Consider the following 20,769-nt stretch of genomic DNA (forward strand, 5'->3'; position numbering starts at 1 on the left):
GGGAGGAGAAAGGCAATTTATTTCTCCACCCACAGTGGGACTGGTGGTTTTTTGAAAGAGCAATTGTTAACATCCCTTTAACTCCTGGCAGATTTCCACAATGTCAGCCAATCAACAGAGGCAGAGCTGGTGAGTTGCCTAGGCAACAGGTGCCTGGTTGGCTGGGAGCTGTCAAATCTTTGGGTTCCCCGCCCCCCAACACCAAAAAAAAAGAATTAACTCTTTGTCACCCACTCTCCTTTTTAAGGGTTTTCGAGGCAGAGAGATGACATATCTGAGTCCCTACTCCCCACCCCCAGCAAGTGATTGGCTCCAGGATGGGGCTTACACTTCTCAGAAGGGATGGCTCAGAAATCCCACAGTTGGGATGGGAGAGGACCACCTGTGTGGTCACATCTGTCACCTCCTATAGGCAGATTGCAATAAAGACAGGTAGATGTCAGGGTGGGGGTAAAAGGGAAGGTGAGACAAAGAGAAAAAGAAGCAAGATTCCTCCCCCTTCACCCTAGTGCCGCCCTCTCCCCCCTACCCACCCGGGGTTATTCATTTATTTCAGCAATTATATGTGCATGTTCCCCCCCTCCCCCACCCCCCAAAACACACACACACAACATAGAACCTAGAATCTACCCAGGACCCCCAAGTCCATCCCTATACACTAGCAAGAGACAGTGTGGTGGGGAGGGAGAAGGAGGGGGGGAAGGGAAAGAGGGAGGGAAGAGGGGGAGAGAGAGAGAGAGAGAGAGAGAGAGAGAGAGAGAGAGAGAGAGAGAGAGAGAGAGAGAGAGAGAGAGAGAAAGAGGGAGGGGGGGAGAGAGAGGCAGAGGCAGAGGTGGGAGGGGAGAGGAAGGTGGGTGCTTCTAGACAGGTCTGGGTGTTTCTCTATGATGTGTGTGTGTGTGTGTGTGTGTGTGTGTCTGATTGCATGGGTGGGATGCTGAGTTCCCATTAGGTTAGTATGTCAGCCAAGGCACAGATCTGTTATTCCCTGGCTGTGTGGTCATGGACATGCCTCTTCTGCTCTGAGCAGATGGGTAGTTCAGACCAGCAGGTCTCTAAGATTTCTTCCAGTTCTAAGTCATTTCCCCTTGCCTGAACTTCAGTTTATTCATCTGTAAAATGGAACCATGAATACCTGAATTGCCCACCTCATAGAGTTGTTGTGAGGAAAGTGTTTTGTAAACTGAATGCCATAAAATGGGAAATATTATTTCATTCAGGGGCCCACGGTGTTTTCTTGGAGAGTTTTTTGGTGTGTGTATCTTTCCTACCTCCCAAGAATATGTGTTTGCTTGTCAATCTGTCACTTGCTGTCATACTGAAAGAGGGAAGATCTAAATATTTGTCCCTAGCCCAGACCCTGGTAGGACTGATTTCCACCTTCCCAGGTAGGAGAGATCCTGGCAGCCTGCCTGTTGGAGGAGGTGGGGGGCAGCAGAGGGTGAAGGGATAGAAGAGTGAGATATCCAGGAGAGCAAGGAGCATGGACAGCCTGGAGGAGGGACCCAGGTCTCAGTCCTTTGAAGATGGCTCCAAGACCCCCTGGGCTGTGAGCTCTGCCAAGACGTTGTCTAGGTAGTTAGGATCTGGGTAGCCATGTCCAGTGAGGTTGGAGCCAAACTCCGTCTTGTGGTGGATCTCGTTCCAGACCACGGTGTCCGATTCACCCGTTGTGTTGGACGTGCCAATGGTGAAGATCAGTCTCCGGTCCCAGGCCATAATGAGCAGTCGGAGCACCTGAGGCCATGAGGACAAGGAAGGTTATGGACAGAGCCAGGGTTGGGGGTAGGCAGCCACCCCTGTGATATAAAAAAGGGGTCCCAAGAAAGCTCCTTTTCTAAAAGATCTTCCTGACACATGGGGCAACTGATACTTCTCTTTTAGAGTTCTCTTTTGATAGAAGCCACTGTCTCCAGAAGGCTCTCTTAAAAGCAAGTGTGTTACCCCAAAGGGGAAGATACTTTAGAAAGAAGTAGGCTTTGCCACCAACTTGGTATGTGATTCTGGGCAAGGCATTTCCTCTCTGAGGCCACTTTCTCCTCCTCTATAGAATGAGAAGGGATGGTATTCTTAGATGATCTCTAAGGCCTCTCCGAGCTCTGCCATTCCCTTAAGACTCCTTTTGGCTCTGACAGTAAGATGGGTTGAATTCAACTTGGGGTGATTTGGCACCTTCAAACCTGGGCCCTAGGGAGGGCCCAGGAACAGGAGGTGTCATTTGGGCACTGGATCCTACTGAGAAGCCCCAAAGCCTGCCAACTGTGGTCTCACCAGCCTTGAGGAAGGGCAGAGGTGGGGAGAAGCTCAGTTCTCCCTCCTCTCCCCTGGGCTGTGGTGCCCAGCCTGCTGGTGGGATTCTTGCCCCCTCCCCTCTTTCCTTCCTGATGACCCACCTTTCGACCCTTCTCGTTGTCAGGCAAGTAGCAGTGCCGGGGAAAGCCTCTTGCCGTGAACTTCTTGCCAGGGTTGGGGTGCTCAGGACCCTGCAGTGGTAGTAGGGGGAACAGTAGAGCAGAGAGGGAAGAGAGAAGCCAGGCTTAGGGAGGGGGGCCCTGGCCCCTTCCCTCAATTGTCCAAAGTTAGTTTGGGGGCTAAGTTCTGACCTGGTTGCTTCCCTCCTAAGCCCCAAGCCTTCAATAAAGGTCAGAACTTTGGGAGCTGGGAGAGCTGTGTTAGGGACACAAGGGGATTTTCTTTGGTGGCCAGCAGGTGGAGCAGAGAGCAACCTAGATTTATCCCCTGGAGCCCATGTCTAAGGACCTAGAGAATCTCCTAGATTCGTTAGTATCTGAAGATCTGAAGTGTCCCTGGGTCCCTATTTTCTTCCCATAGATGGCCTTCCAGGTGGAACACAGCAGACCTCCTAGGACAGATCCCCTGGGACCAGCTCTCCTCCCACCTGAGTCTAAGGACTCCTCTGGGAGCAGGATCTTTAGACAGATATTATCACACGTTCCTGGGCCTAGGTTATCCAGAGAGGTCCCCAGAATGGCTCCCTGTGATTTGAACCCCTAAATACCAGAGGCAGGCATGAGAGGAGAGAGGGAGTCAGGCACCTGGTAGTGGGGTGGTGGTGGCCAAGGGCAGCTGGGGACGGGGCAGTGGCGACCAAGGCCACCTTGTGGACCAGGGCAGTTGCAGCCTGGGGTGAAGGGGGCCAACTCACCTGGATCCCAGTAGGGATGTCATAGACGATTCGGATAGTCTGAGTGTCCGTGTAGCCAGGGAGTGAATGGGGGATGAGGTGGAATTCCATCTTCCCAGGGGGTTGAGTCCCTGTTTTCTCCCCATAAATGGCCTTACAGGTGGGGCACTGAAGGCTGCCATCCTGCTGGGCAGCAAATGGAGCTCCGGATCAGCACCCTTCCCCACTAAGCTGTTCTCCCACTGACTCTTGGTCCTTCTTCACAGCATAGCTTCAGGCCCAAGAGCCTAGCTCTGACAGATCCTCCAGAAGTCTGACTTCTCTAGTCTTGGTCTGTGTCTCCTCATCCTTCAGTCTATCTCTTCTCCCTACCATCTCTTCTCCCTTCAGCCTCTCCCTCCCCCTTGGTCTGTGCCTTTTCCCTCAGTTTGTGTCTCCCATACTTAGCTTCTCTCCCTCAGTCTCTCCCCACTGGCCTGTCTCTCCCTCCTCAATTTGTCTCTCTCTCTCCTCAGCCTGTCTCTCCCTCCTCAATTTGTCTCTCTCTCCTCAGCCTGTCTCTCCCTCCTCAATTTGTCTCTCTCTCCTCAGCCTGTCTCTCCCTTCTCAATTTGTCTCTCTCTCCTCAGCCTTTCTCCCCCTCTCAGCTTGTCCCTTCTCTAAGTCTTTCTCTCTCCATCTCAGCCTGTCCCTCCTCAGTCTCCCTCTCCTCATCAGCCTCTCTCCCCAACTTGGTCTATCTCTTTTCCTCAGCCTCTCTCTCCTTCCTCAATTTTTCTCTCTCTCTCCTCAGCCTGTCTCTCCCTCCTCAATTTGTGTCTCTCTCCTCAGCCTGTCTCTCCCTCCTCAATTTGTCTCTCTCTCCTCAGCCTGTCTCTCCCTTCTCAATTTGTCTCTCTCTCCTCAGCCTCTCTCTCCTTCCTCAATTTGTCTCCCTCCTCAATTTGTCTCTCTCTCCTCAGCCTGTCTCTCCCTCCTCAATTTGTCTCTCTCTCCTCAGCCTGTCTCTCCCTTCTCAATTTGTCTCTCTCTCCTCAGCCTGTCTCTCCCTTCTCAATTTGTCTCTCTCTCCTCAGCCTTTCTCCCCCCTCAGCTTGTCCCTTCCCTAAGTCTCTCTCTCTCCATCTCAGCCTGTCCCTCCTCAGTCTCCCTCTCCTCATCAGCCTCTCTCCCCAACTTGGTCTATCTCTTTTCCTCAGCCTCTCTCTCCCTCCTCAATTTGTCTCTCTCTCCTCAGCCTGTCTCTCCCTCCTCAATTTGTCTCTCTCTCCTCAGCCTGTCTCTCCCTCCTCAATTTGTCTCTCTCTCCTCAGCCTGTCTCTCCCTTCTCAATTTGTCTCTCTCTCCTCAGCCTTTCTCCCCCTCTCAGCTTGTCCCTTCTCTAAGTCTTTCTCTCTCCATCTCAGCCTGTCCCTCCTCAGTCTCCCTCTCCTCATCAGCCTCTCTCCCCGACTTGGTCTATCTCTTTTCCTCAGCCTCTCTCTCCATCCTCAATTTGTCTCTCTCTCTCCTCAGCCTCTCTCTCCCTTCTCAATTTGTCTCTCTCTCCTCAGCCTGTCTCTCTCATCTCAATTTATCTCTCCCTCCTCAGCCTTTCTCCCCCTCTCAGCTTGTCCCTTCTCTAAGTCTTTCTCTCTCCATCTCAGCCTGTCCCTCCTCAGTCTCCCTCTCCTCATCAGCCTCTCTCCCCAACTTGGTCTATCTCTTTTCCTCAGCCTCTCTCTCCTTCCTCAATTTGTCTCTCTCTCTCCTCAGCCTGTCTCTCCCTCCTCAATTTGTGTCTCTCTCCTCAGCCTGTCTCTCCCTCCTCAATTTGTCTCTCTCTCCTCAGCCTGTCTCTCCCTTCTCAATTTGTCTCTCTCTCCTCAGCCTCTCTCTCCTTCCTCAATTTGTCTCTCTCTCTCCTCAGCCTGTCTCTCCCTCCTCAATTTGTCTCTCTCTCCTCAGCCTGTCTCTCCCTCCTCAATTTGTCTCTCTCTCCTCAGCCTGTCTCTCCCTTCTCAATTTGTCTCTCTCTCCTCAGCCTGTCTCTCCCTTCTCAATTTGTCTCTATCTCCTCAGCCTTTCTCCCCCCTCAGCTTGTCCCTTCCCTAAGTCTCTCTCTCTCCATCTCAGCCTGTCCCTCCTCAGTCTCCCTCTCCTCATCAGCCTCTCTCCCCAACTTGGTCTATCTCTTTTCCTCAGCCTCTCTCTCCCTCCTCAATTTGTCTCTCTCTCCTCAGCCTGTCTCTCCCTCCTCAATTTGTCTCTCTCTCCTCAGCCTGTCTCTCCCTCCTCAATTTGTCTCTCTCTCCTCAGCCTGTCTCTCCCTTCTCAATTTGTCTCTCTCTCCTCAGCCTTTCTCCCCCTCTCAGCTTGTCCCTTCTCTAAGTCTTTCTCTCTCCATCTCAGCCTGTCCCTCCTCAGTCTCCCTCTCCTCATCAGCCTCTCTCCCCAACTTGGTCTATCTCTTTTCCTCAGCCTCTCTCTCCTTCCTCAATTTGTCTCTCTCTCTCCTCAGCCTCTCTCTCCCTTCTCAATTTGTCTCTCTCTCCTCAGCCTGTCTCTCCCTTCTCAATTTATCTCTCCCTCCTCAGCCTTTCTCCCCCTCTCAGCTTGTCCCTTCTCTAAGTCTTTCTCTCTCCATCTCAGCCTGTCCCTCCTCAGTCTCCCTCTCCTCATCAGCCTCTCTCCCCAACTTGGTCTATCTCTTTTCCTCAGCCTCTCTCTCCTTCCTCAATTTGTCTCTCTCTCTCCTCAGCCTGTCTCTCCCTCCTCAATTTGTGTCTCTCTCCTCAGCCTGTCTCTCCCTCCTCAATTTGTCTCTCTCTCCTCAGCCTGTCTCTCCCTTCTCAATTTGTCTCTCTCTCCTTCCTCAATTTGTCTCTCTCTCTCCTCAGCCTGTCTCTCCCTCCTCAATTTGTCTCTCTCTCCTCAGCCTGTCTCTCCCTCCTCAATTTGTCTCTCTCTCCTCAGCCTGTCTCTCCCTTCTCAATTTGTCTCTCTCTCCTCAGCCTGTCTCTCCCTTCTCAATTTGTCTCTATCTCCTCAGCCTTTCTCCCCCCTCAGCTTGTCCCTTCCCTAAGTCTCTCTCTCTCCATCTCAGCCTGTCCCTCCTCAGTCTCCCTCTCCTCATCAGCCTCTCTCCCCAACTTGGTCTATCTCTTTTCCTCAGCCTCTCTCTCCCTCCTCAATTTGTCTCTCTCTCCTCAGCCTGTCTCTCCCTCCTCAATTTGTCTCTCTCTCCTCAGCCTGTCTCTCCCTCCTCAATTTGTCTCTCTCTCCTCAGCCTGTCTCTCCCTTCTCAATTTGTCTCTCTCTCCTCAGCCTTTCTCCCCCTCTCAGCTTGTCCCTTCTCTAAGTCTTTCTCTCTCCATCTCAGCCTGTCCCTCCTCAGTCTCCCTCTCCTCATCAGCCTCTCTCCCCAACTTGGTCTATCTCTTTTCCTCAGCCTCTCTCTCCTTCCTCAATTTGTCTCTCTCTCTCCTCAGCCTCTCTCTCCCTTCTCAATTTGTCTCTCTCTCCTCAGCCTGTCTCTCCCTTCTCAATTTATCTCTCCCTCCTCAGCCTTTCTCCCCCTCTCAGCTTGTCCCTTCTCTAAGTCTTTCTCTCTCCATCTCAGCCTGTCCCTCCTCAGTCTCCCTCTCCTCATCAGCCTCTCTCCCCAACTTGGTCTATCTCTTTTCCTCAGCCTCTCTCTCCTTCCTCAATTTGTCTCTCTCTCTCCTCAGCCTGTCTCTCCCTCCTCAATTTGTGTCTCTCTCCTCAGCCTGTCTCTCCCTCCTCAATTTGTCTCTCTCTCCTCAGCCTGTCTCTCCCTTCTCAATTTGTCTCTCTCTCCTCAGCCTCTCTCTCCTTCCTCAATTTGTCTCTCTCTCTCCTCAGCCTGTCTCTCCCTCCTCAATTTGTCTCTCTCTCCTCAGCCTGTCTCTCCCTCCTCAATTTGTCTCTCTCTCCTCAGCCTGTCTCTCCCTTCTCAATTTGTCTCTATCTCCTCAGCCTTTCTCCCCCCTCAGCTTGTCCCTTCCCTAAGTCTCTCTCTCTCCATCTCAGCCTGTCCCTCCTCAGTCTCCCTCTCCTCATCAGCCTCTCTCCCCAACTTGGTCTATCTCTTTTCCTCAGCCTCTCTCTCCCTCCTCAATTTGTCTCTCTCTCCTCAGCCTGTCTCTCCCTCCTCAATTTGTCTCTCTCTCCTCAGCCTGTCTCTCCCTCCTCAATTTGTCTCTCTCTCCTCAGCCTGTCTCTCCCTTCTCAATTTGTCTCTCTCTCCTCAGCCTTTCTCCCCCTCTCAGCTTGTCCCTTCTCTAAGTCTTTCTCTCTCCATCTCAGCCTGTCCCTCCTCAGTCTCCCTCTCCTCATCAGCCTCTCTCCCCAACTTGGTCTATCTCTTTTCCTCAGCCTCTCTCTCCTTCCTCAATTTGTCTCTCTCTCTCCTCAGCCTGTCTCTCCCTCCTCAATTTGTCTCTCTCTCCTCAGCCTGTCTCTCCCTCCTCAATTTGTCTCTCTCTCCTCAGCCTGTCTCTCCCTTCTCAATTTGTCTCTCTCTCCTCAGCCTGTCTCTCCCTTCTCAATTTGTCTCTATCTCCTCAGCCTTTCTCCCCCCTCAGCTTGTCCCTTCCCTAAGTCTCTCTCTCTCCATCTCAGCCTGTCCCTCCTCAGTCTCCCTCTCCTCATCAGCCTCTCTCCCCAACTTGGTCTATCTCTTTTCCTCAGCCTCTCTCTCCCTCCTCAATTTGTCTCTCTCTCCTCAGCCTGTCTCTCCCTCCTCAATTTGTCTCTCTCCATCTCAGCCTGTCTCTCCCTCCTCAATTTGTCTCTCTCTCCTCAGCCTGTCTCTCCCTTCTCAATTTGTCTCTCTCTCCTCAGCCTTTCTCCCCCTCTCAGCTTGTCCCTTCTCTAAGTCTTTCTCTCTCCATCTCAGCCTGTCCCTCCTCAGTCTCCCTCTCCTCATCAGCCTCTCTCCCCGACTTGGTCTATCTCTCTCCTCAGCCTCTCTCTCCCTCCTCAATTTGTCTCTCTCTCCTCCTCAGCCTCTCTCTCCCTTCTCAATTTGTCTCTCTCTCCTCAGCCTGTCTCTCTCATCTCAATTTATCTCTCCCTCCTCAGCCTTTCTCCCCCTCTCAGCTTGTCCCTTCTCTAAGTCTTCTCTCTCCATCTCAGCCTGTCCCTCCTCAGTCTCCCTCTCCTCATCAGCCTCTCTCCCCAACTTGGTCTATCTCTTTTCCTCAGCCTCTCTCTCCTTCCTCAATTTGTCTCTCTCTCTCCTCAGCCTGTCTCTCCCTCCTCAATTTGTGTCTCTCTCCTCAGCCTGTCTCTCCCTCCTCAATTTGTCTCTCTCTCCTCAGCCTGTCTCTCCCTTCTCAATTTGTCTCTCTCTCCTCAGCCTCTCTCTCCTTCCTCATTTGTCTCTCTCTCTCCTCAGCCTGTCTCTCCCTCCTCAATTTGTCTCTCTCTCCTCAGCCTGTCTCCCCCTCCTCAATTTGTCTCTCTCTCCTCAGCCTGTCTCTCCCTTCTCAATTTGTCTCTCTCTCCTCAGCCTGTCTCTCCCTTCTCAATTTGTCTCTATCTCCTCAGCCTTTCTCCCCCCTCAGCTTGTCCCTTCCCTAAGTCTCTCTCTCTCCATCTCAGCCTGTCCCTCCTCAGTCTCCCTCTCCTCATCAGCCTCTCTCCCCAACTTGGGTCTATCTCTTTTCCTCAGCCTCTCTCTCCCTCCTCAATTTGTCTCTCTCTCCTCAGCCTGTCTCTCCCTCCTCAATTTGTCTCTCTCTCCTCAGCCTGTCTCTCCCTTCTCAATTGTCTCTCTCTCCTCAGCCTGTCTCTCCCTTCTCAATTTGTCTCTCTCTCCTCAGCCTTTCTCCCCCTCTCAGCTTGTCCCTTCTCTAAGTCTTTCTCTCTCCATCTCAGCCTGTCCCTCCTCAGTCTCCCTCTCCTCATCAGCCTCTCTCCCCAACTTGGTCTATCTCTTTTCCTCAGCCTCTCTCTCCTTCCTCAATTTGTCTCTCTCTCTCCTCAGCCTGTCTCTCCCTCCTCAATTTGTCTCTCTCTCCTCAGCCTGTCTCTCCCTCCTCAATTTGTCTCTCTCTCCTCAGCCTGTCTCTCCCTTCTCAATTTGTCTCTCTCTCCTCAGCCTGTCTCTCCCTTCTCAATTTGTCTCTATCTCCTCAGCCTTTCTCCCCCCTCAGCTTGTCCCTTCCCTAAGTCTCTCTCTCTCCATCTCAGCCTGTCCCTCCTCAGTCTCCCTCTCCTCATCAGCCTCTCTCCCCAACTTGGTCTATCTCTTTTCCTCAGCCTCTCTCTCCCTCCTCAATTTGTCTCTCTCTCCTCAGCCTGTCTCTCCCTCCTCAATTTGTCTCTCTCTCCTCAGCCTGTCTCTCCCTTCTCAATTTGTCTCTCTCTCCTCAGCCTGTCTCTCCCTTCTCAATTTGTCTCTCCCTCCTCAGCCTTTCTCCCCCTCTCAGCTTGTCCCTTCCCTAAGTCTCTCTCTCTCCATCTCAGCCTCTCCTCATCAGCCTCTCTCCCCAACTTGGTCTATCTCTTTTCCTCAGCCTCTCTCTCCCTCCTCAATTTGTCTCTCTCTCCTCAGCCTCTCTCTCCTTCCTCAATTTGTCTCTCTCTCCTCAGCCTTTCTCCCCCCTCAGCTTGTCCCTTCCCTAAGTCTCTCTCTCTCCATCTCAGCCTGTCCCTCCTCAGTCTCCCTCTCCTCATCAGCCTCTCTCCCCAACTTGGTCTATCTCTTTTCCTCAGCCTCTCTCTCCCTCCTCAATTTGTCTCTCTCTCCTCAGCCTGTCTCTCCCTCCTCAATTTGTCTCTCTTTCTCCTCAGCCTGTCTCTCCCTCCTCAATTTGTCTCTCTCTCCTCAGCCTGTCTCTCCCTCCTCAATTTGTCTCTCTCTCCTCAGCCTGTCTCTCCCTTCTCAATTTGTCTCTCTCTCCTCAGCCTTTCTCCCCCTCTCAGCTTGTCCCTTCCCTAAGTCTCTCTCTCTCCATCTCAGCCTCTCCTCATCAGCCTCTCTCCCCAACTTGGTCTATCTCTTTTCCTCAGCCCGTCTCTCCTCCCCCCACATCATGGGCTCTCCCACCTCCCCCGTTTGCCCCCCAAGGCCACCTTCCCCAGGGATACCTTGTTGCCATTGCTGTACATGGCCACCAGGCACAGGAGGTGGTACATGTGCCCACATTTGCCCAGCTTGCCCACGAGCTCTGGCCTCACACCCTTGTGGCGGAGAACGCCCTCATAGCCAGATGCAGTGACCAATCGCTCCATGCAGATAGTGCAGTCCTGCCAGAGATGGGAGTAGAGATGGGGGCCAAGACTTACTCAGAGACACAGGATGGCTGGGCTGTGAAAGGACTGAAGGACCCTACAATCTAGCCCCATCATTTTATTGGGGAAACTGAGGCCAGAGAAGGGAAAGAACTCTATCAAGGTCACACAGTGAGTGGCACAGCCCAGTTCTCTTGACTTCCAGTTTGGGGCTTCCTGGAACTGAAGCTTTAATGAAGAAATGACCCTGAGAACTAGATTTCTTTGGGTCCCTGTTTGTGGTTTCATCTCTACAGGTAACTCTCAGTCAATCAACAAGCATTTATTAGGTGCTTCTTTATCAGACAGTTAGGTGGCACAGTGGATAAATATGCCATAGCATGGCATTGTCCCTACTTGATTTGGCCCCAGTTCTGGACCTGGAGTCAGGAAGACCTGAGTTCAAATCCATGCTTAGACACTTACTAGCTGTATGACCTTGGACAAAGATCCCTCTGATGATCTGTATTATTAGAGGGGACTTCCTCACAGGGGACACGTCTAGACTGGACACCGTTTCTGTAGATAGTTTTGTGCATATTCTGTCTCTCCCTATAGAACGTGAGCTTCCTCAAGGAGGGGGTTGTTTCCGTTTTGTCCTTGTATCATCCTCAACTAGCCCAACTTGGCACATATTAAGGTTAATAAATCTGTCTGCCTCAGTTTCCTCCTCTGTATAATGGGGGTAACAGCACTTACCTCCTTGGGTTGTTGTGAAGATCAAATAAGAATAAAGCATTTTGCAAATCTTAGAGTGCTATAGGAGTGTTAACTATTACAGATATTATTGTTATTAATATGACATGATGGAACGATGCTAAGCACTGGGAAGACAAAGCAAACTGGCCACTGCTCAATAATTTATAATCTTCAAGAGTTGCTTGGGACACTGAGACTTCCCGGGAGCACCCGCTAGTCTGTGCTCGCAGTGGGACTTGAACTCAGTGCAGGACATTGGGGGCCCTCAAAAAGGGACAATGCTGGACTTTCTATGCTAGAATCTTTCATAGAATTTTTGCTTTTTTTTTTTTGCAGGGGGGAAGGCAGGGCAATTGGGGTTAAGTGACTTGCCCAAGGTCACACAGCTAGTAAGCGTGTCAAGTGTCTGAGGCTGGATTTGAACTCAGGTCCTCCTGACTCCAGAGCCAGTGCTCTACTCACTGTGCCACCTGGCTGCCCCCTTTCATAGAATTTTTGATTGAGAGCTAGAAGGTCCCTTAGGGATCATCTAATCCTACCCCTTCATTTTAGAGATGAGGGAAACTGAGGCTCAGAAATAAGTGAGTCACCCCAAACTCAAGTTTCCTTCCAGCTCTGAGGTCTACGATTCATTTCATGCTATGGATATTGACACTTGATACTTCCCTGTTGGGGGCAGCTAGGTGGTGCAGTGGATAGAACACTGGCCCTGGAGTCAGGAAGACCTGAGTTCAAATCTGGCCTCAGATACTTATCACTTACTAGCTGTGTGACCCTGGTCAAGTCACTTGCCCCCAGTTGTCACATACAAAAAAGAAAAAAAGAACATATACTTCCCTATTAGTCTCCTGCTCCAACCAGTTGGTAAATCTTGTAAATTCTACTCTTCAATATTTTTTTTTACATCTATTATTAGATTTTTTTTTATCTGCATAAGATCCTGGGCCTAGGCTATCCAGGCCCCTCCTCTCCCTTCCCACTGCCACTGCTCTAGTTCAGGTCCTCATCACTTCTTGCCTGAATTATTACAATAGCCTCTTAATATCTTAAGCCTTTTAACCAGGCTTCTCTTTCCAATTCATCCCCTACTAAGGATGAATAACCTTAAATCACTGCTATAACTGTCACTCCTTTGCTCAAAAACTTTCTGTGGCTCCCTATCCCTGACTGGCATTCAAGGTGTCCAAAATCTGACTCTAGCTTTTGCTTATGCTACTGTCCTTGGCATACTCTATGTCTAGCCAACTAGATTATCCTCTGTACCCTATTCTTGTCCCACCTTCTCTCCTCTTTGTGCTTTTGCTCAGAATATCTCCCTCCCCCCATCCTGGGAACAGACCCCTCTGGCCCTTAAAGGTCCAACTCAGGAACTACTTCCTCTGTGAAACCTCTAACACCTTTAATATCCCCTCCAGACCTAAAGAATCTCTTCAGTTTTCCTACATCTTTGCTAGGAGCTGTCCATTGTACTTAATTCCCTCCCTGGTGTGTTGCTGGTTACTTCTATACATGTCCTCCATACTTCACAAACACCATTTAGACTATAAGCTTCTTAAGAGAAGGCCTATTTGTGCTTTATCCCTCTTTGCATCCACAGGGCTGTGCACATAGTAGGCACTTAAAGTAATATTCCTAAAGCATAGTTTTGGCCAGGTCACATCCCTGTTCAATAAACTCCTGTGGCCCCCCTGTTACCTCTAGGATCAAAGTCCAGTTACTGAAGTCCTTCAACCCGATGTCAAGGATCAAATATAAACTTCTCAGGCATATAGAACTTTGCCTCTACTTACCTTTCCAGTCTTCTTATACTTTACTCCCCTCCACAAAGTCTTTTATCCAGATGCACTGAACTGCTTGCTGGTTTTGCCCTTGACCCTCCACCTCCCAACTATGTGCCTTTGCACTGGCTTTTCTCCATGCGTGAAGTGACTTGGTTTCCCTGGCTACCTTTCAGGTTTAGTTCAAATCACTTCTTCCATAGGAGGCCTTTCCCAGTGCCCCAGCTACTAGTGCCTTTCCCTCCCAGATTAGCTTCCACTTGTTTTATGTGTATCATCATGTATGGACTTAGTTATTTACATCTTGTCTTCCCCATTAGAATGGAAACTCCTGGCAGGCAGGGACTGGCTTTTGCCTTTTGTTGTATTCCTACACTTAGAACAATACCTGGTACATAGTCGTGCTTACTAAATGCTTGTTGACTGCTTAACCATCTCCCCTTCATTATTTATTTATTTTATGCAATTTATTTTAATTTATTATTCATTTAATTATCTCCCCTTCATTATTTATTATCTCACCTTATAAATTATTCCCCTTCACCTTCTTATTATCCCTCACACATCTCATTTCCTTTCTTCAAGCCTTTGTCTATATTGTCCCTCAAGCCTGGCATGCATGCCCTCCCTCCTCGTCTCTGCCTCTTAGAATCCCTGAATTTCCCACAAAACTCAGCTTGAACCCCACTTCCTCAGTGAAACTCCTTCTGATCCCTGCAGCTGCTAGCATCCCCACCCCCACAAACATTACCCTGGAACAGGTTTTGCATCTACTATTGCCTAGACCAAACGTTGCAAAGCCTTTGGTGATCTGTATTATCAGACGGGATTTCCTCCCAGGGCACAGGTCTAGACTGAACACCATTTCTGTAGCTAGTTTTATTCTGTCTCTCTATAGGATGTGAGCTTCTTCAGGGCAGGGGCTGCTTCAATTTTGTCCATGTATCATCGCCAACCAGCCCAGCTTGGCACATACTAAGTTTGAGTTTAACAAATGCTTATTGACTGATTGAATTTTCCAACATGTCCTGTTCCCCTTCCCCCTCCCTGACCCAAACTCCTCTTCCCTGAATGTCTCAGGCCCAGGTCCTCTCCCACCCATAGCCCTTCCTGTTCCAGGCCTTTCTAGAGCCCCCTGCTGAGGTCCCCGGTGGGGGGGGCCTGCCTCCCTCTCCAAGCTGTGAAAGCTCTAGTCCAGTGGAAGAGACCCTTGCCCCATTACAGACCTCAGGCTTCAGGACATGGTCCCCAAGGCAGGCAATGGCCAAGCACCCCATGTAGCCCTCACAGGATTCAGTTCTGGATTTACCTCATCAGGTGGATTCTTCACCTTCTGCATGTATCTTCGAACCACATCCTCAGGATTCTTACCTGTGGAGTATGGGGGGAGACAGGGGTAGGTCTGGGCCAGGGCCACAGTTCCCCTTCACTCCTTCCTCCCCCCACCTCCAGTGTCATCAAGCCCTCTAGGTAAGAACCTCACCCAAGCTGAATCCCTCAGGGACCCCTTCCCTAGTATCCCACATCCCCAAACCCACCCCTAGGTGGGTGACATTCCCTAGGCTTTCCTAGGTTCCTGGGAACAGAAGGGTCCAAGAGTGAGATGGGAATGGAGGTGGCAGATAGATTGGTAAGAAAGGTTAATCCTGGAGAGGAGACAAGAGGGCCCAGCCATACTCTTTTTCAGATGTTTCTTCTTGGTTTTCCGGCAGATGCCCGGGATGCCAGGCACAGGTTTGATGTCACTCTTATTAATGGGAGGTGGGTGTAGGATGGGTTTAGGAGCCCGGGTCAAGCAGACTGGCAGCCCTGCTGCACACATCAGGATTCCTGTCATCCCTAGGGAATAGAAGCAGCAGAGAAAGCAGAGTCAGCCAGGGAGCAGGATTAGGGAGGCTCATATATCCTCCCAGAACCCCTCTCCTGCTGACTCTGAACTTGGAACAGGTGAGATGGTCATTGCTCTTCCAAGCTGTGGAACCCCATTCATGTCCCCCTCTCCCAACTAATCTGATTCTCCTTTCTCATCAGCCACACCCACAAAACTCTAGCAATCCTTCTTGGGGACATACCTGGGTGTATCTATGTGTGGGTATCAGGCATGCTTGTGTTTGGGTAAGCAGAGAGATGTTTGTGTGAATGGATGGGCACTTGCATTTGTGCAGGCTTGTGTATCTGTGGGAGCAAAGTGTGTGTGCGTGTGTAGCTAAAGTGCCTAGGGTTAGGAGGAGATGTCTTACCTGCCAGGGCTGGGTGCACAGGTCCTGTGCCATTCAGATTCTTCACAGGGAGTGCTGGGACCCTGGAGGAAGGAGGGAAGAGGGACATGAGATTTCCTCCTGACACTCACAAGATAGATATACTGGTTCAACCTGGTGTATCAGTGTGACCTTGGATACCCAACTCTCTTTGAGCTTCCATTTTGTGCTCTGTAAAATGATGGGACTGGATTAGACAATCTCTAAGGCCGCATTGAACTTGGACATTTTTCTGTTCTGAGAATCTAACATCCTATGTCCTAAGGTGCCTCCCAGCTCTGACATTCCCTGTTCTAAGGCCCCTCCCAGCTCTGACATTCCATGTCCTAAGATTTCTCCCAAGTCCGATAATCTATATTCCAGGTTCCTCCCAGCTCTGACATTCTATGTTCTAAAGGACCTTCTAGCTCTTCTTTGATTCTTTTTTAGGGAATATCATGTGACTGCTTTCCCAGATGGGCAGTCTGATGATGGATGAGGTGAGATAATGGCCTAAGCTATCCCTAGCTCCTGGAGAAGGGCCCTATTGTTCCTGGAGATCCTCGGCTTAGTTCTAGTCTGGAAAGCTGCCTTCATGGTCCTTTTGTCCAACCATCTCTCCTACACAAGTCACTGGTGTTTCTACCTTTGGGCGATCACTTACTCTCTTGTCATTTTCTCCCTCTCCCACTTCATACCAGAGGGACCTGTTATCAACCATTAACAGCTGCCTGGCACAATGGATAAAGACCTGGATCTGGAGTCAGGAAGACCTGAGTATGAAACCAACCTAAGGCATTTATTAGCTGTGTGACCCTGGGCAAGTCACATGATCTCCTCCTGCCTCAGTTTTCTCATCTGTAAAGTGGGTATAAGAACAACTCCTCCCTCCCAGGGTTGTTGTGAGGACCCAATAAGAACAATCTCTGTAAAGCTCTTGCCAAACCTCAAAGCCCTGGAGACAGGCTTGTTCTGTTTGTTACTAACATACCGGCTGCCTCTCCAGGGAGGACGGCTCGCGTTTCTATTTCATTTTGAAGTTTCCAAAGCACCTTCTCAGCTACCTGGTGAGGTTGGTCATGCAAACATCATTATATTCATGGAGCCCAAAAGACACGAGGGGCTTAAATCTAGAGCCTGAAGGCACCATCTGGGTCAGAGGATCACCCATCTAAATCTGGAAGGACCCTTAAAGGTTATCTAGGTCCATAGGTTTCACTGAGCCCAAAAGACATGAGGGGCTTAAATCTAGAGCCTGAAGGCACTATCTGGGTCAGAGGATCATCTGTCTAAATCTGGAAGGACCCTTAAATGTTATCTGGGTCCATAGGTTTCACTGGGTTCAGGGCTGTTGTGGAGGGCAGGTTGTGGGGGATGGGGCAGATGGACAGATGGCAGCTGGGGGTGCTAAGGTACTAGAGTGGAAGGCTGGGGGGCAGGGTAGGGTATCGGACTTGGCCAACTTCCCCTTGGGCCAGGCTGAGCTAGTGAGGGTTGGGGAACTTCTGTAACTGAGCAAATCCTGCCCTGGCCTCCTGCCCGGCCCAAAAGCAGCCCAGCAGAACCACCCAGAGGGGGCCTCTCCAAGCAGATGGTCCCCCTGGCAGGCCAGCAGTCAGGGCTCCTGCAGCAGGCAAACACACTTCTACATGGAACAACACAAACACAAGCGGCAAGGCAAACACACAGAGACACCAAGGAACACAAACCCTCGGAGGGGCTCCTTGGAAAGCCTGTAACTCTGGGCTGTGGAAGAGCTTGGCTTTCAGGGCTGCCCCCCCCCCCACAAAGACACAAACATACACATGGACACACAAAGGCACACACACACATCCTTCCGAGAGGGCAGACCTCATACTGCTGATAACCAGGTTCCACCTCCACATAGTGAATGAACTCACAAAACAGGGGTCACAAAGAAAGAAGTGGGCAGGGATTCATAGCCATACAGACACTGACTATACACCAGCACACAAGGAAACAGCCAGAGGCGTGATTTCATCCAGGGGGGGGGAGGAGTAAGGCAGAAAGAGGGAGAGAAGAGAGAGAGTGAGAGAGACAGACAGACAGAGAGAGACAGAGATAGAGAGAGAGATGGCAGAGAGATGCAGAGACAGAAATAGAGAGATGGAAAGACGGAGAAGGGGGAGACAAAAAGACACAGAGAGAGAGAGAGGAGCAAGGGAGGGAGAGACAGAAACAGAAACAGTGACAAGGAGAAAGACAGAGAGAGATAGGGAAAAGGGGAGGAAAGGAAAATAGAATGAGGGAGAGAGAGGGAGAGAGAAACAGATGGAGAGATATAGACAAAGTGGGGCAGAGACAGAGAAAAAGACAGGGAGAGATGGAGAGACAAAGAGGGAGAAAGAGGGGGAGAGAGACACACAGATAGAGATACAGACAGAGAGAAGGAGGGAGAGAGAGAGAGACAAAGGGAGAGATAGAAAGAGAGGCAGAGAAACAATGACAAAGATAAAGAGGGACAGAGACAGAGAGGTAGGGATAGAGAGAGATGGAGACAGAGAGACATACATAGAGATAGAGAGGGAGAGAGAGAAAGAGAGAGAGAGAGAGAGAGAGAGAGAGAGAGAGAGAGAGAGAGAGAGAGGCAGAGAGGCACACACAGTTATAGGGAAGCTGGTCTGGTCATTGTATGTATGACCTAGTAGACAGACAACCAGTCTTGAATTCAGGAAGTTATAGTCAAGTTCTGTTTCTGATGCTTACACTGACTGTATGTGACCCAGGCAAGTCATTTGACCTTGGGTTCCAAACAGTTCCCTAAGATTATAAGTTGAAGAGAGGTCACATGGGTAGAAGGAATTACTCGTATCAGTGACATTACCATGCTTATCCAGGGCCACAGTAGGTAAGTGCCCACACAGCTGTCCCACTGTCCCTCTCCTCTCCCCTTGCCTGATTTCACACAACCTGACCATCCCGCCTTCCCCCTCCTTGTGGAACCCAGACCACTCTCCAGTTAGACCAGGCTCTGTGGCCACAGATGAATTCCAGGCTGTTTGTGTGACTGTCTCCCCTTCCCCCAATGCTATTGTTAGCCTGAGTCCAGCAACATCAGGCGGGCAGAGTCGACAACAAGAAATAAAATGGAACAAAGAAGCCAGACTCTGTCTCTGAGCCTGGCAGCAATGGCAGCTCATGCCCTGTCTCCTGGTTGGGCTCCTCTGTTGGCACAGAGGGGTCACTAGGGTGGTGGATCTAACTCAACTGGACTTATGGGAAGAGGTGTTCTGAACTAAGGGGACCTGGTCTCTTTATCACAGGATCTGAGAGTTCCAAGGGACCTCAAGTGGCATCTGATTCAAACAAGAGGAAGCATGGTTGGTAAAGAGCCAAATCTATGACCCTGGAAGGAGGATGTTATAAAGGAGATGATTTCTTTTTTCATCTTGGCCTCTCCCTTCTGAGTGACAGTGCAGTGATGTGGTGGATAGAGGACCTGTCTTGGATTCAGGGAGATGTGGGTGCAAGTCTAGCTTTCAATGCTCGTGCTGGCTGTATGTGACCTCATTTCCCTTCTCAGGGCCCCCAAGCAACTCTTGAAGACTAAATTACTGGGACAGTTGCTGATCTGCTCCAGTCTAGGGAGTTTCTTCACAGGAAGGACCCTATTCCAATAATAAAAAAAATTCTCTGCCGTATTGACTGCCCAACTGATGGCTAGTGCCCATGCAATGCCCAAAGCTCTAGAGAAAGGACCCTGATGATAGGTGGTGGAAGGTACCTTCTCCTCCAACCCCCTTATTTTACAGGGGATGGAAGAAAGTCCAGAAATGTGAGGTGATTTATAAGATTCCACAGGTAGAAGACCTTGGAGGAGTTCCATGGGATGTAAGAGTGGCAATCTGTATCACTGGAGAGTTTCAAAGAGCTCACAGAACCACAGAAGTGTCTTCTCTATCCTCTCCCCAATGTTCATGTATATGCTTCACATACAGGAAGTGCTTGATAAATGTTTGTTGAGAAATCCCAGAATCTGTTAGAAGGCCTCATAGATCTAGAGTTGAAAGGGACCTCAAAGGCTATCTAGTCCAATCTCTTCATTTAACAATTGAGGAAACTGCGGCCCTGGGAGTTTAATGACTTTCCCAAGATCACACAGATAGTAAATGGCAGAGCCTAGATTTGAAGTGAAAACCTCTAACGATCACTGATTTAGAGTTGGAGATCTTAGAAGTCCATTTTATGAAACTGAGGCAAAGGGAAGTTAGATGACTTGTCCAAGGTCACACAGCTAGCAGTTGTCTGAGGTGGGATTTGAACGCAAGTCTTCCTGACTCCAAATTATGCTACATCATATACCTCTCTGAGCTAGAGCTCCTTCTGCTGTAAGAGGTCATCTAGTCCTGTCAGAATATCTATCATTCCCATCAAGTGGTCATCTAGCTTTTGCTTGAAGCCCTGGGTCAGCCTGTGCCATTTTGGATGAACTCTGTCAGGAATTTTTCTCCTTACACAGAGCCAGACTTTTGGCCACTCTCCTACCCTCCCCACCACTGGCCCTAGCTCTGCCCTCTGGGGCCAAACAAGGAGAATCCCACTTTTGCTGGACAGCTCCACAATACTTGAAGTCAGCTCCTTGCTGAGTCTTTTCCAGCTTCACTAGTCGGCTCGCTGTTCCCAAATGTTTCTCTTTTTTTGCCTTTCTTTGTATCCCCAGTACTTAGCATAGTGCCTGGGATACAGCAGGTGCTTAATACATGCTCATTAACCCACTGACACTTATATTCAGGGACCTATCGTAGACCTGATGAGCTCCTTAAGAGCGAGGGCAAGGACTGGGTCTTAAACCTCCTTGTAGCCAGTATAGACATCACCACCAGGGTTCTGACCACAGCAAAAGCTCCAAATGATGGTGAAGACAGTAACTACCAGCCTAGTCTTGGGGAACATAAGACAATTTAAGGTGGATCTAGTTGATTTCGTTACAGTAACCTTGGGAAGAGATTTAAAAAAAATTAAACCTATCAACAGCTTGTCCATGGGTAGGGACACAGTGTGGTGCAGTGGAGTGAGCTCTGGATTGGAGCCAGAGCACATGGACAGGTTCAAATCCTGGCTCCGGCAGGGAATTTGGGGAGGTTACTCCCCCTCTCTGGGCCTCAGTTTCCTCATCTGTTAAAGGGTCTCTGGGGTCCCTTCTAGATTCAGATGTAGGATACCTCTGACCCCTGAACATGGTGCAAACAGAGTGCAAACTATCCATAGCTTCAGGCAGAGCCATCAACTGTATCTGAGACTAGAGTTCATTATTAATTTTTAATTAGTTAATTGATTAGATAATTTACTTTTTAATAAGATAGGGAAGTGGGCCTTGGGCTTGGGGATTGTATGTGCTATTCACGTATGACATTTGCTGTCAACAAGTCATTATAGGGACCATCTTTGGAGCCTCCTAAGTCTGCTTTCTATTAACCTCAAGGGAGCAGTTTTCCCACATGGCACAGACTAGGGGAAAGCCTGGGCTGTTTTCATGGGATCATAGATCTAGAATTGGAAGCCCATTTAATATAACCCCTTTGTTTTACAGATGGGGAGACTGAGGCCCAGAGTGGCTAAGGAACTGCTCCAGGTCTTCCTGCCTCCAAATCCAGTAATCTTCCCACTG

The 20,769-nt window shown here is 49.9% G+C and overlaps 1 protein-coding gene across 2 annotated transcripts in view; it reads right to left on the reverse strand.

The window, feature by feature from the left end:
* DTX1 (deltex E3 ubiquitin ligase 1) overlaps window positions 1-20,769 on the reverse strand; it is a 66,663-nt gene continuing 45,894 nt past the window's right edge. The window contains exons 3-9 of one of the 2 annotated variants that reach the window (XM_036741976.1): window positions 15,144-15,205; window positions 14,581-14,742; window positions 14,213-14,274; window positions 10,244-10,402; window positions 3,167-3,331; window positions 2,394-2,483; window positions 1-1,737 (exon numbers count right to left, since the gene is read on the reverse strand). In XM_036741976.1, coding sequence (XP_036597871.1) covers window positions 1,513-1,737; window positions 2,394-2,483; window positions 3,167-3,331; window positions 10,244-10,402; window positions 14,213-14,274; window positions 14,581-14,742; window positions 15,144-15,205 — 925 coding nt within the window. In that variant the 3' untranslated portion in view covers window positions 1-1,512. The remainder of the gene's footprint in view (window positions 1,738-2,393; window positions 2,484-3,166; window positions 3,332-10,243; window positions 10,403-14,212; window positions 14,275-14,580; window positions 14,743-15,143; window positions 15,206-20,769) is intronic. The other variant, XM_036741977.1, reaches the window with a different exon arrangement.

Source organism: Trichosurus vulpecula, chromosome 1 (genome assembly GCF_011100635.1).
Source record: "Trichosurus vulpecula isolate mTriVul1 chromosome 1, mTriVul1.pri, whole genome shotgun sequence".
Lineage (NCBI taxonomy): Eukaryota > Metazoa > Chordata > Mammalia > Diprotodontia > Phalangeridae > Trichosurus > Trichosurus vulpecula.